Here is a 12,896-nt window from a genome sequence, read left to right on the forward strand (position 1 = left end):
TCAAACCACGCTGCAACAACGCCAGCTGTGTGAATGGGTGCATTATCATCCTGGAAGATGGCGTCATTGTCCGGGAACAACATCCGGACCATAGGATGCAAGTGGTCTCCTAAAATTGCGACATAATCGTTGGCAGTGATTTGTCCGCTAAGTGTGACCACAGGACCCAATGAAAACCATGATATGGCGGCCCACAGCATCACCGAGCCGCCGCCATGTTTCACAGTTGGGCGGAGACACTGCAGATCATAAGCTTCTTTGGGCGTTCTCCACACATAAACACGGCCCGTGGTTGGCAATAGGGTGAAGGATGACTCATCCGACCATATCACACGTTTCCAGTCCTCAACGGTCCAAGTTGCATGGTCGCGGCACCATTTGCGGCGTGCGAAAGCGTTATGGTCCCCGATGAGCGGTTTGGCCCGTGCAACACGACCCCGTAAGGGCGCCACGACACCACTGTCAACCCATACATCTGATGTATTGCCAACTACAGGTGTTTCCATTTTTCTGATCACCATCTGTATATATATATATATATATAACATAAATAAAGGGAGATATATATATTTATTTCATGTGTATATTCACATGCATTCTATCCCCACCTAAACCTATTTCGACTTGTTTATGTCTTGACAATACTGACAGCTGATAACGAAAATTCATTTAACATTTTTTATACCTTCAACTTCAAAGTTCAGAAGAGAAAAATTAGTACCTTGTGATTTTATTGGTAAAGATCGTTTCTCAAGCGGCTTGTATTATAACAAATAGTAATAATTTATACTGTATTTTTAGTTGTCAAAAATGAAAAATTTGGTCAGAAATCAAATTTTGTATTAAAATAACCAGAAAATATTAAAGTTAAAACATAATGTAACTGTATTACCTTCTGTTCATGTAACACATAAGTCATCTTCGAATTTTCGACAAATTAAACTCCTATCATCAGGAAAGGAAAGTAACAAAAGAGAGCATAAAATGGATAAAAATTTACTAATATATACGTATATGGGTAACCAGAGACAGTTCTCTTTAACACGATAAACAGTAGACACCATTTTTTAGTGCAAAATTTTTCGTCGCGTTTTGCGAGCTATTTATCCATCATGCATCAATCTATTACTTAATAGAAATTGGGAAGCAAACATATCTTATATCTATTTTCAGTGCGCTTTTTTCAAATATGTCTTGTTCGTTTCCATTCTTTATACCAATCTTGAATGAAAAACTAATTTAAAACATTTGCCCTCTTAATGTTCGCGAAAGCTTAGTTCTAAACAAAAGTTATTTATTTTATTTTATTTATTTATTTATTTTTCATGTATTGAGAAAAACTTAAATTTTAATCTTAACATATGTACATGCAGATATTGTATGGCAATTCTCCGCACTTTCGAATAAAATTAGCTTTTTGGAAGAGGATTGGGGAGGGCAGAAGTAAGCTTTTGCAAACAGGTTGATTTGATAGGAATCTGCAATAATCTGGGAAATTATAGCACGTGTGATTCTAAGCAGTTGCCTAATTACAAGGTTATTGTAAATGATTTTAGCGATTTCACAGCTCTATAATTACTATATTACTATATATATTGCGATAATTTCACACACGTAGAAAAACTCAAAGTTTTTGCTAACAATTACAGATGTTCGATATGTGCCCCCTTAGTGATTCGACAGACATCAAGCCAAAAATCAAGTTCTTCCCACGCTCGGCGCAGCATGTCTCTATCAATGAGTTCAAAAGCATTGTTGATGGGGGCTCGCAATTCTGGCAGATTTGCTGGTAGAAGAGGTGTCAACACTGAATCTTTTACATAACCCCACGCAGAAAAACAAAAGTCTACGCATGAGGTTAGGTCAGGAGAGCGTGGAGGCCATAACATGAAATGCTCTCGGCGCATGTCGCTATCTTGCCTTACCCCTCACTGCTGCGCTGTTGTGGGAGAAATCTGAAGTACACCTGCAACAAACAAAACTTTCTGAGTTTTTCTACCTTACTGTTGAGTTTTGTTACAAGAACTACGGTGAATTTATGACATCGCTTCAATCACTTATAATAATCGTGTATAGCAATATTTGGCCGATTTTGATCGGTTATGGAGCTAACATATAAATAACGTACGTACCTGCTCTTGAGTATGTATAACAGTTATTTAATAAATAACATTACAAAGAAGAGCACATACATTGTATGTACTAAGCTCTGTTTTCCTGATTAGCTGCTATGAATAGAACAATGACTTGTCAACGTCTGGTTCAAAATATGCTAACAACCACCTCAATGCATGTCTAACGCGTTGCAGGATGTTGCGAGTTGCGCATCATATCAGATGATGGTGATTCTTGATGAGGTGGCGAGCTACCAGTCTAGTTCGGGTATCCACTTTGCGGCGGTATGCTTACCATTATATCCATTCCCGTAAACAGAAATCCAAGTAGTTATGTTAAGGGAACGTACTGACCAGGAAATGAGAAGACTACCGTAGCCAATCCACCGGTTCACAAATATGTTATTCAAATGTTGTATCACCTACCTGATGAAATGGGCAAGAGTTCTACCTTGCTGTAGGTACACGCTATGTCTTATTTTCCAAGGTCACTTCTTTCCTCTTTTCTGGTAAATAATTAACAGTAAATAGAGGTAACTTTTTATGTATTTTCTCCCAGAATAACAGGGCCGATTAACATATTAATCATACCACACCACATATTTACAGAGAACCTTGAGGGTTCTTCCCCGTCCAAGTATGAGGATTCCGGGTTATGTTGATAATTAATAGATGAGGTCTGATCCATATATAAAACATACGATAAATTTCCCTTTTTCAGCAGAATTTCCTGTTTTTGTCAAAATTGAAAATAACAGAAAAATTGTTTACATTCCCTAATTCTGCAGGAAATAATCCTTGTATAAATGTTATCTCACAAAAGTAAGTGAGAATTACTTAGGAAGATCTGTCAAAGTAACATCAAATTTGAGTCTGTGGTCTTTGAATGTAAATAAGGTTAACATCGTCGATCATGAGTCAATACGTGAATGATAGTCACAAAAAAAAAAAAAAAAAAAAAAAAAAAAAAAAAAAAAAAAAAAAATGCAGCAGGCAAATGGATCGTGTATGTAGCGTTTACTACACGAAGAATAATTTTCTTTTGGTTTACAATTTTATATAAACACATCTCGGTGAAAATGTGTGGTTGACCTAGAATATGACAGCGGAGCATAGTGGTTAACTCACACACACACTAAACTTGATAACCATATCAGTTTCTGGGCCCAATAATTATTTTCATTCTTTGTATAACATTTTTATTCGTTCATTTCTTCATGTTGATCCATTTTATACCTTCTTCCGTAACTTTCCTGATTATATGAGAGTTGAATTGAGCGAAGATTCCGAGATAACTGTATGGTTTATATGAATAAAAGGCAATACAGGCATGTTATATCAAGTCTAATAATAATACTGATCCTCAGCGCTTATACTAGTAAACAAAACTGGAAAATATTTCCATGCGATAGTGACTTTTCAAATTCGTGTGCAAGTAGACTTTTGTATACTAATTCACTCTTTTAAAACATTTCAGTAGACTGTGAGGGGGATTCAGAATGGTTTCCATATACATTTGATATTGGTTGAAGCGTGCGATTCTAATGAAAGTATTTGTCATAAAGATTGTTTGTTTTACAAGATGATTTAATGGGAATGGTGTGGTATATGTTGTGTATATTTAAATAATTGTATCTGTGCATGTTTATCTTGCATGCTGCATAATGCGTAGCCACCAAATTTTTACATTCTTCGAAGCTTGCGTAACGTTCTCCCTTCACATATTGGAAAAACAAAATCGGATAAGGTTTGTGCACGGTTATGAACTTTTATTGTGTAGGTGCTGTAGTGCTTTCTTAAAATGATTGTATCTATCTAGTCACCAGCGATACTACCAATATTTGTAGTAATGAAGTACTGTAGAGAAGTAACGTCGCCAGACCCTTTCCACATAGTAGAGTAACTCATAATATTAACATACTCAGATTGTTCCAAAATTACTGAGAAACTTTCGTCATTGCAAAGTTCTTTTTTTTTTATTATTATTTATTACTTTTTCTCGAAACGATACTGCTTTTGTCGTATTCAAACGTTACTTCCATGTGTCATAGACGTCCTGGAACAAGCACCTGCAGCATACCTAGCACAGCATATTTTACGTTGTGTGTGGTCGCATGTTATATTCGAACCAAATTCCTTAGTTCCTAGTCTCATGACGTGACGTAGCGTGTCGTAACTTTCTTTTTTTAATGGTTTAATAATTTGTATTGTCTCAATTTACTCTATTCAAAGAGCATGTAATTGTTTGATTTTTAATTTAGAATTTCTCATTTTGAAGCAGTAAGCCTAAATGTTAGTTAAGGTAACTGTACGGGAACATTACAAAAACATTTAGACAAAGTGAAGATGATTATTCTTAAACATATGAGTTTACCTTCGGTGGCCCCGCGTAGCGTAGTCGCTAACGCTCTCGCTCGCCTTCGGTGCGAGCGGTTCTGGGTTCGATTCCCAGTGGGGGCACTCGGTCGAAAAAAATGTAAAAAGCTTTTTCAGACCAGCCATCCTGAATTAGGTTTTACTGGGTTTTCCTCATTTACACCAGGCAAATGCCGGGGTGGTACCTAACTTATAGGTCTCAGGCCGCTTCCTTTCTTCCTTCCCTTTCCCCGGATAGTGTGGTCGCCGAGGGACGTCATCCGTCATACGTGACGGGCTAAATGACCATAGTTGCCGAAAGCCCAGAAATCTAAATCTTATATCCTAACGAGTTTACCTTCAATGTATATTCGTTACTCCAATCTAGTTTTATTAAATTGCTAATTGAACGTAAGAAACACACATCAGAATACTGACCTGGAAGCATTCTTGTGAACATAAAAATAGTTCAAAAGATCATAGATACTTAAAGCAAATTTATCGATTGCTTTATCTACAGGATAGTTTAAGGCTTAAATCGTGTTACGTAACTCACTAATCATATACGTAGGCGTAGTGCTTCAGTGGTGATAAATCAATTATAAGAGTTTATGGATCCAGTAACTGAACAAGTAATTAAAACCTCTGTATAAAGGATGTGTACACACTTATCACAGGAATACTTCCAGATCAGTATTGCCATAATAGTCTCACTGATGTTTCTAAAGCAGAAAAAGAAAAAGAAAGAAATAGAAGAAATATGACTAGACCGAGAATTGAATCTTGTCCAGCGAGGTTTTTTCAGTCTTTGAATGTAATTGAGTTTGTGCCAGTAGAAGATTTAGTGAGAGAAAATACCGGTTTTCTCCGTTAGTCTCATTGGTTTTGGAACACTTTTTGTACTTTAAGTATTGGTAATGCATCCTAAATAGTCAGGACAATGTCGTTTTTCATTTAAGTACCGTATATAGATGAAGTAGTTGTGCATTAGTGCTGTATATTAAAAAAGAAAGTAATTACCTGTATAATTAGAATTTAATACCCATGAGCTTCTGTAATTACATCTGTAACTGCTATTTTTTCGCAGTGGTAATGTGGATATTTAGCGTACTTTACACTTTAGTAGTAAATTCATCTAGCTTACAGTATAAAACTTTTTTATTAATAATACTAATGACGGCGACTTCTGGTCATTTGTTACTATTGGATGTCAGTTCATCATTCTCAGACTTACTTTGTGACAGAATAAAGTAATCCCTTAACTTTTTCTTGAGGTCCGGGTTTGCTTTCCATTTGCAAAGGGAGTTTGTTTTCGCTAATTTACTTTATCAGAACAGATTGTTCGAGTGGTTAGAAAGAACAGTCACGGAACTTCAAAAAGAATGGATTAATAACAAGGATGGACATATCAGAATAATGAGTTGGATATAAACCATAGTCTACACACTTTAGATATAGGATAGAAATTTCCTGTACCAAAATTAGAAGTTCCGCATGTTCATATGGGTGGTTGCAGTTAGCTTTGGCTTTTCTTGTTGTACGGTGACATTTAGTAGTTTGACAACTTGCATTTTAGTGTTGAAGCAAGCAAAATTGAGTTGCATTAGTATGTTACTTATATGAATCCTTCTGATTTCTTAATGTCTTCTTTTAAAACAGTTCTGACATGTATAGTTACAAATTATCTGATGGATAACTAATTTAATTTTCTTTCTTTTAGCACTCACTGATTAGTACTTAAAATACATTTACTACAATGTTTAGTTGCACTATAATTTGTTAGTACTAATTATTCGTCCAAAGCGTTGAAACTTAGATCAATGACTCTTTATTTTTTCAATGAATCGGTAATGAAACAATCGTAAAGGAGATCTCAGGAGTGTTAGGTCGACTGTATATTGACCAGAGGATAGTTGAGCTGAGCAGAGCTGAAGTTTGTGTAGTTATATCACAGTCTGGAAATTGACTATCAGAAAATTGAAAGCGCTACGTATATCGTTTCTTGAAGAATATAGTTAATTGGAAGGGCAGTAAAAGAGTAAAAATGATAAGTTGCATGGCAAGACAGTGCATGATATTCGTGAAGACAGTGCTTCTTCATTTTATCGTGTATATCACATGAAACTATAAAAAAACAGTGTTGTTTGTTTTTTTTACTAGACAATTGTCAGCATAAATCTATGTTCTCCTTCTATCTAGTTTCTTTTCTCAGAACTGGCAAGTGAATTGGCAGATTTAAAAATATTTTGTCACCTAACCGTAAGGCCACATTTTAAATATCAAAATAGATAATTACCTTAGTATTCTTGAGAAGATTATAAAGGGTAATACTTCAGGTGTTCGATTTCTGTAGTACGTACGAAATTAAAATACTAGGCAAATCTAAAGTATATATATATCTGTTACTTAGAAAACATATAATTTATATGAGCTTCTTATGTTTCGTTGATCTGAATCACTTAATTCTTGTCCCATTTTAATTTTGCAACAGCAGAAATCTGACAGTTGAAATATTTCAATCAGATTGACCTTAAAAGTATTTAAGAAATTATCTGTTTTGTCGTGTGAGATATCGATATACAATAGTTTGATATAACTTACGGAAAACTTACATCTTAGTTGCATTCAACATTAGTGGAAGCTGTGCGTAGATCTTTTTTGTCTACTTCAAAGCTATTGACAGAAAGAAATTTCAGAGGGCGATATCGATGTTTGCAGGTGAATGTACATTATATATACAGGATGTCTCGAAAGTTCCCCTGACATAGGGTAAGCCTGTTATTATCAGAGTTACAACAAAATGTAAGAGGGGAAACAGTCTCCAAATATGTTGTTTTCAATCTAAAGTGAAGGAATTCTTTAAATCGGACGACCCGTTTGGGTTGTACATTCTTTATGCGTTCAGTGTTAAATGAAAATGCAACGTTACCATTTACTTGGACCCACAACATAAGTGAATGAAGTTACTGTTTGAAATGGGGGCTGGTCATCAACATGTTAGCGTAAAAGACAGTAAATTCATTCACTTATGTTGTGGGTCCAGGTAAATGGCAACGTTGCATTTTCATTTAACATTGGGCGCATAAAGAGCGTACAGCTCAAATGGCTCGACTGATTTAAAAAATTCCTTCACTTTAGATTTAGAACATCATATTTGGAGACTGTTCTTTTCTTACATTTTGTTGTAACTCTGATAATAACAGTTACCGTATGTCAGGGGACTTTTGAGACACCCTGTATACTTAGATCAATTTAATTTTGTTCGGTCTTACTGCAATAAATTATGAGTCCGTTTATATAAATGGTCTTAAATGTTTGAGAGCAATTAATTTGTAGTGAAGTTACAGGTTTTTATCTTTCTAAAAGAAAATGTAAACAATTATATAAGTGGTCATTCGTATAAATTACGTAACGCTTTGAATCGTTGTAATTCTATGTAGATATGAAATGCTAGTATGTTTTCAGTAAAGGTAGTATGATATTCCAATGATGATGTAAAGGCAGTTCAAACGAAAATGCAAAAGTAAGTATTGGGACTGAAGCTAGCGAACTGTACTGTGGCTGATCACCGTTTTTTGTGGTGACTAACACATTCTCAAATTCCAAACTTCGGAACAGATGGGTGTCAGTCATGCACCGCTTGTGATTTATATATTAACTACTCTTTCGTAAAATCTTAGTATGCTTCAGATCTTTTTACAAGAAAGGGCTATGGGAATAGTTGGTAGGATGCTGACTGGTTGTAAGATTTTCTTTGTTGTAATAAATCTTAGAAGTCAGTAATTTTTATATTTCAGTATAAATTTTATGACATATATTAAATGAACGATCATGAGAAAAGTATCATATATACCTAGAAAATTATTGGAAAACAAATTTTCAATATCCGGAAACTGTAGTCAAGTTCAGAAGGCTTTCGCTCAAAACTGAATAGTTCTTCAATTGCTTTTCACCAGTCATAAAATATTATCAATCAGAAATACTTAAATAGCAGTAAATTATTTGTAAATAATAGAGCTCTTACCTCATTTGTTAAAGTTTATTCAGTTGTAAAAATCTTGAGTTCTACACGAATATTACAAGACTGATATTTTTGTGAAGTAAGTCTGTCAAGATAAGTATTAATATTTTCATGTTTAGCGAGATTGATCGTAAATGAATGTTTATTATTCGCTCCCCATAATGTGTGTAAAGTAGTTTGTTCGGTTCCCAAATAGTCGTATGTTGATGATATTTGCCGTACACTCATGTATCCTTCCTTCAGCTTTTCAGTGGTAGGCTATTGTCAATATTGACAAAGTCCATCACAGAGAAGCCGAATGGTTCGAGAGCTGATCAGTCCTGATTATTATTAATTCCAAATAACTAAAACAGAAAAATAAATTAAATTTTGAAAAATGTAATGCTATAAAACTTAAAAATTACTTTAAACTAGTAAGTATTGCTGTAGTAAGAATTTTGAACAGATTATTTACAATGAGGAAATATGATCTAATTATGACATCATAATGTAATCACGGCATTTTTTAGCCATAAACCTATCTCAGAAAATCATACTACCTCATTTACATGTGTGAATTCTAGAACATAGTTTTCTTTCTTTTTCTTTTTTTTTCTTTCTTTCTTTTGATTTTAGTTATTTTGTAAAAATGAAATTGCGCTATTTTTACTTTGAATGTCTCTAAACAAGCATTTTTTGTAATATCTTCTGCCGGCACCCACACCCTATAGCAAGATTTCGTTTTAAAATCTTACTTGTGAACGTACTTATGAGAACAAAATTCCTTGGACATGACAGCTTCAAAGAAAGATCAATATGCAAGGTTTTTGAATATAACTTAAAACATTCGCTGAAGGTAGAGAGGTTTTGAATTCAAATAATTTGGAAGTGTAAGTAAAATGGGTGCATATTCTGCAGTTCAGTCGCCCAGTAGAACAGAACTTAAGTACAATACCAATCTATGGATTGATTTTATTAATGTTTGTGCATTGCTAAAATTCATCTTTTGAATGGTTTGTCAAAAAACTTTTGTTTGAACTACCTTTATGTATAGATAAATAAATATATATTATTTGGATGATCTGTAATTACAGTTTCTTTTTTTCTTGTTATTTTTTTATTTTTTTTAAAAATATATTTATAATTCGCAAGCGGTTGCATGACTGTTTTATTTCCTTTCTTCCAGTCCACACCTGTTGGATCTCTTCAAACAGGACATGAAATAGTGGTTTCCCCTAATAGAGATAGGCATCCAACTGCAAACAGGGTAAGTGACACGTGGTTTCTCTCTTTATGGCTCTTATTTGCATGTGAGAATTGTGCATTAGTTAATTTCATTTTTGTAAACATAAGGTGTGTGGCGTTTTCTAGTGAAGCAATCATGTTGCATGTACTGTGTACTCCTGTAGGCTCTTCTTAATTATGTTCATAATTAATATTTATCAGTTGGCATGTTCAGGGTTTACATGAATAATAGTAATCGTATGAATATAACAATAAGAGTAATTATATGCCCGTCTTTATGTGCTTCAGTGTAAATTTATCTCTTAATTGTTGGAAATTCGGCGATTTTGTGGTTGCGTATTGTTCATTGTGTATATATAAAGATTGCACGAATGATTCAATTCTAAATTAAATTGCATTCAGGAACTATCTGAAATTGGATTTGTATTTGTTTCAAACTGGTGAATAGTGAAAGACATCGTACTTCCTTTTTCCTTTATGTGAATTGTTGATTCTTCACTTTATCGTAAATGTACTTGTTGTTAACTTGTAGCTTGTACTGATACTCAAAAAGTAGAAAAATTAATAAAAACATACATAAATTATTTAAAGTGTAATTTTTTAAAAAAAAAGAAATATACATGTAACATGTGAGTATTAAAATGCATTGTGGAGAAGCTTAATTTAAGTTCCATTTGTCTCCTGGAGGGTACTACAGAGGTTGTTCAGTCTACATTTAGCCAATTTCGACTTACCTAAAAATTCAGAAGAATCCATGGCGCCAGGTTCGTAAGTGCTCGATGTGTTTCCCTTGGTTCCTAACAATAGCCCGACAGCGTAATTTCCACTGTAATACGCATCTCTGAAAAGAACTGGGAGGGGAATGTTGTCCCATTCCCTTTGCACAGCTTTCCCAAGTCCTTCCACAGTTGTCACACGCCGTTTTCCCAAAGCCCGCTTCAGCAATCCAAATCCATAATAGTCCATAGGACTTGCATCTGGAGATTTAACAGGTACCTCATTGAAAGGTATCACCTGTATACCACTTGCCTCTTCCCATCTCCCTGTAGAATGCGAGGAATGATCGTGAGGTATGTGATGAGGCCTTGTCTATGTGAATGCGCACCAGATTGGTGTCATTTCCGTACATTGTTAGAATCTCATGCTCGTAAATCGGCCGCATGATCTGCTCCTAAAAATACTGCGAATTTATTTTGCAGTTCTTCGCCTCTCTACAAATCTTCAGTTTACCTCGGTTGTAACGACCATGAACCCTTTTGGGAACGATTCTTTACAGACACGGACCCACCTTCTGAAGTTCTTGGCGCCTTTCTCTCGGTACATGATGGCTCTCGGTTTGCCGCAGTCGGAAAGGTAAATCCATGCTTCATCGAGTGTTACGACGTACATCCACCTTTATTTTGCCAGATGCCGTTCGTACAGCTTCCGGGCGTTACACTTTCGTTCCTTTTGATGGGTATCCGTGAAAAAATAGCCGCGAGCTTTCGTGATTTTTTTTCCAGCTTGAATTGATGGTGTAACGTCCGGCTCACAGTCCCCAAAAACACGTCAAAACGATTAGCCATACACCTTTGTATTGGCGGATTTTCTTGCATTGCCATTTTGCGAAGTTTACTCTGCATGGTGGAGGTGGCCTTGGTGCATTCCCGCTTCATAGGCAACTTCGTTAGTGATCCAAATGGTGGAGCTTCGTTGCCCTTGTACTTTTTAATAACATTTTTTATTCCACTTAAACTGATGTTGCAACCATTCTTCCTGCACTGTTTTCTAATGACAGAAGCACTAAAGTGGGCGCCATAAAGAGCCGCAACATAGCCTTCCCAAAACCGGCTTAGTTTGGGCGGCATTTTGGTCACAGAGCGGAAACCCGTACACTTGGAAACAAATTTAACATAACACTCACAACAGTGGTCCTGTTTTGTGCGTTATTGTCGTCCACGCGGAAAACCAACTCCGTCTCCAGGAAGCCACTGCACAACACTGCAGGACGCCACGAGCTAGGTCGGGTGAGTCCATTCTGCCTGGGAGGGGGAAGAAACGAAATCGGCCAAACGTAGGTTGAACAACCTCTAGCGAATTTCAGTAAGTAAAAAATCAAATCAAGAAAAAGAAAAGAAAGAAAATGTAGTAATCAACTGATTCAGATTATTTAAATGTTTGAAACACACACGCGCGCACACAGACACACAAACACACACACACACCAAGAAAAAAAAGTTCCAACTCTCTTAGAACGCGTTATCATTCATCTTAACTTCCGAGTGTAGTAACTTAATTTGTTGTTTTCATCACCTTTTGGGTGGAAAACAAACAAGAGAATATTATTAAACTTGTTTCAATACACGCAATACATCTTAAAAAAACACGCAGAACTCGGTTGAATCATCATAGTTGCTGTTCTGTAATTTTGCAACTATTTCAGGTTCCCTTGGAATTCATTGGTACAAAAGTTTACAAGTATCGTTCTAACCTTCTGTTCTCGCTTTTTAAGCCAGAAAAAAGTTGCAGTATGTAACCGAATTCATGCTTTGTTATGAGTTTAAGGAGTTAGAGTTAAAATTGTTTTCAAACATCTTAATTTAAAACCATCATACCAATTTCATCGGCTTAACAGTTTTGAAGAAGTTTTGTTTCTATAATTGAAAAAATATCATACATGTCTAGAACAACATTTTCTATCCATTTTCTTGCGTCATAATTTAATATGCTGTCCTTAAGACTTCATGAAAATCTTTCAGTTTGAATATTACGGGTAGTTTAAGCAGAAGGCAAAATATTTCTTTAAATGAGTGCAATAAATATAGATGAATCTATATAGAAATATAGATGCTTCTGCGAATTCATTTAAGTCTTGATTATAAGAAGCAGTGAATATCAACAGAACTCGCTTTTCACCGGATGTTAGACATTCATACTCATTTTTTTTAAAGAAAATGTTCACTACAACGATAAGCTTTTATTTTGGAAAACAACGTATTTTGATAGAACCGATTCATGGTTTCCGTAAACTTGAAAAGTATCGGAGCTGAAAAAAGTTTCCCAAAATGAGATTTGTTATACAAAAGCCATTTTTATGCAATGGGTCAGGTTCATAGCTAGTTGAAAATAACTAGGCGAGGATTTTTTTTCTTCTACGAAAGTGGGGGGAGAATCTAGCGATCTGAAACTGTTCTGACTTGCAA

The 12,896-nt window shown here is 35.3% G+C and overlaps 1 protein-coding gene across 3 annotated transcripts in view; it reads left to right on the plus strand.

The window, feature by feature from the left end:
- The window catches only part of gish (casein kinase I gish), a 253,937-nt gene that overhangs the window by 197,911 nt on the left and 43,130 nt on the right, over positions 1-12,896 (plus strand). For all 3 annotated transcript variants that reach the window (XM_081733729.1, XM_081733731.1, XM_081733730.1), the window contains exon 9: positions 9,656-9,736. In XM_081733729.1, coding sequence (XP_081589855.1) covers positions 9,656-9,736 — 81 coding nt within the window. The remainder of the gene's footprint in view (positions 1-9,655; positions 9,737-12,896) is intronic.

The sequence above is a fragment of the Thermobia domestica genome, chromosome 12, assembly GCF_964235325.1.
Source record: "Thermobia domestica chromosome 12, izTheDome1.hap1.1, whole genome shotgun sequence".
Taxonomy (NCBI): Eukaryota; Metazoa; Arthropoda; class Insecta; order Zygentoma; family Lepismatidae; genus Thermobia; species Thermobia domestica.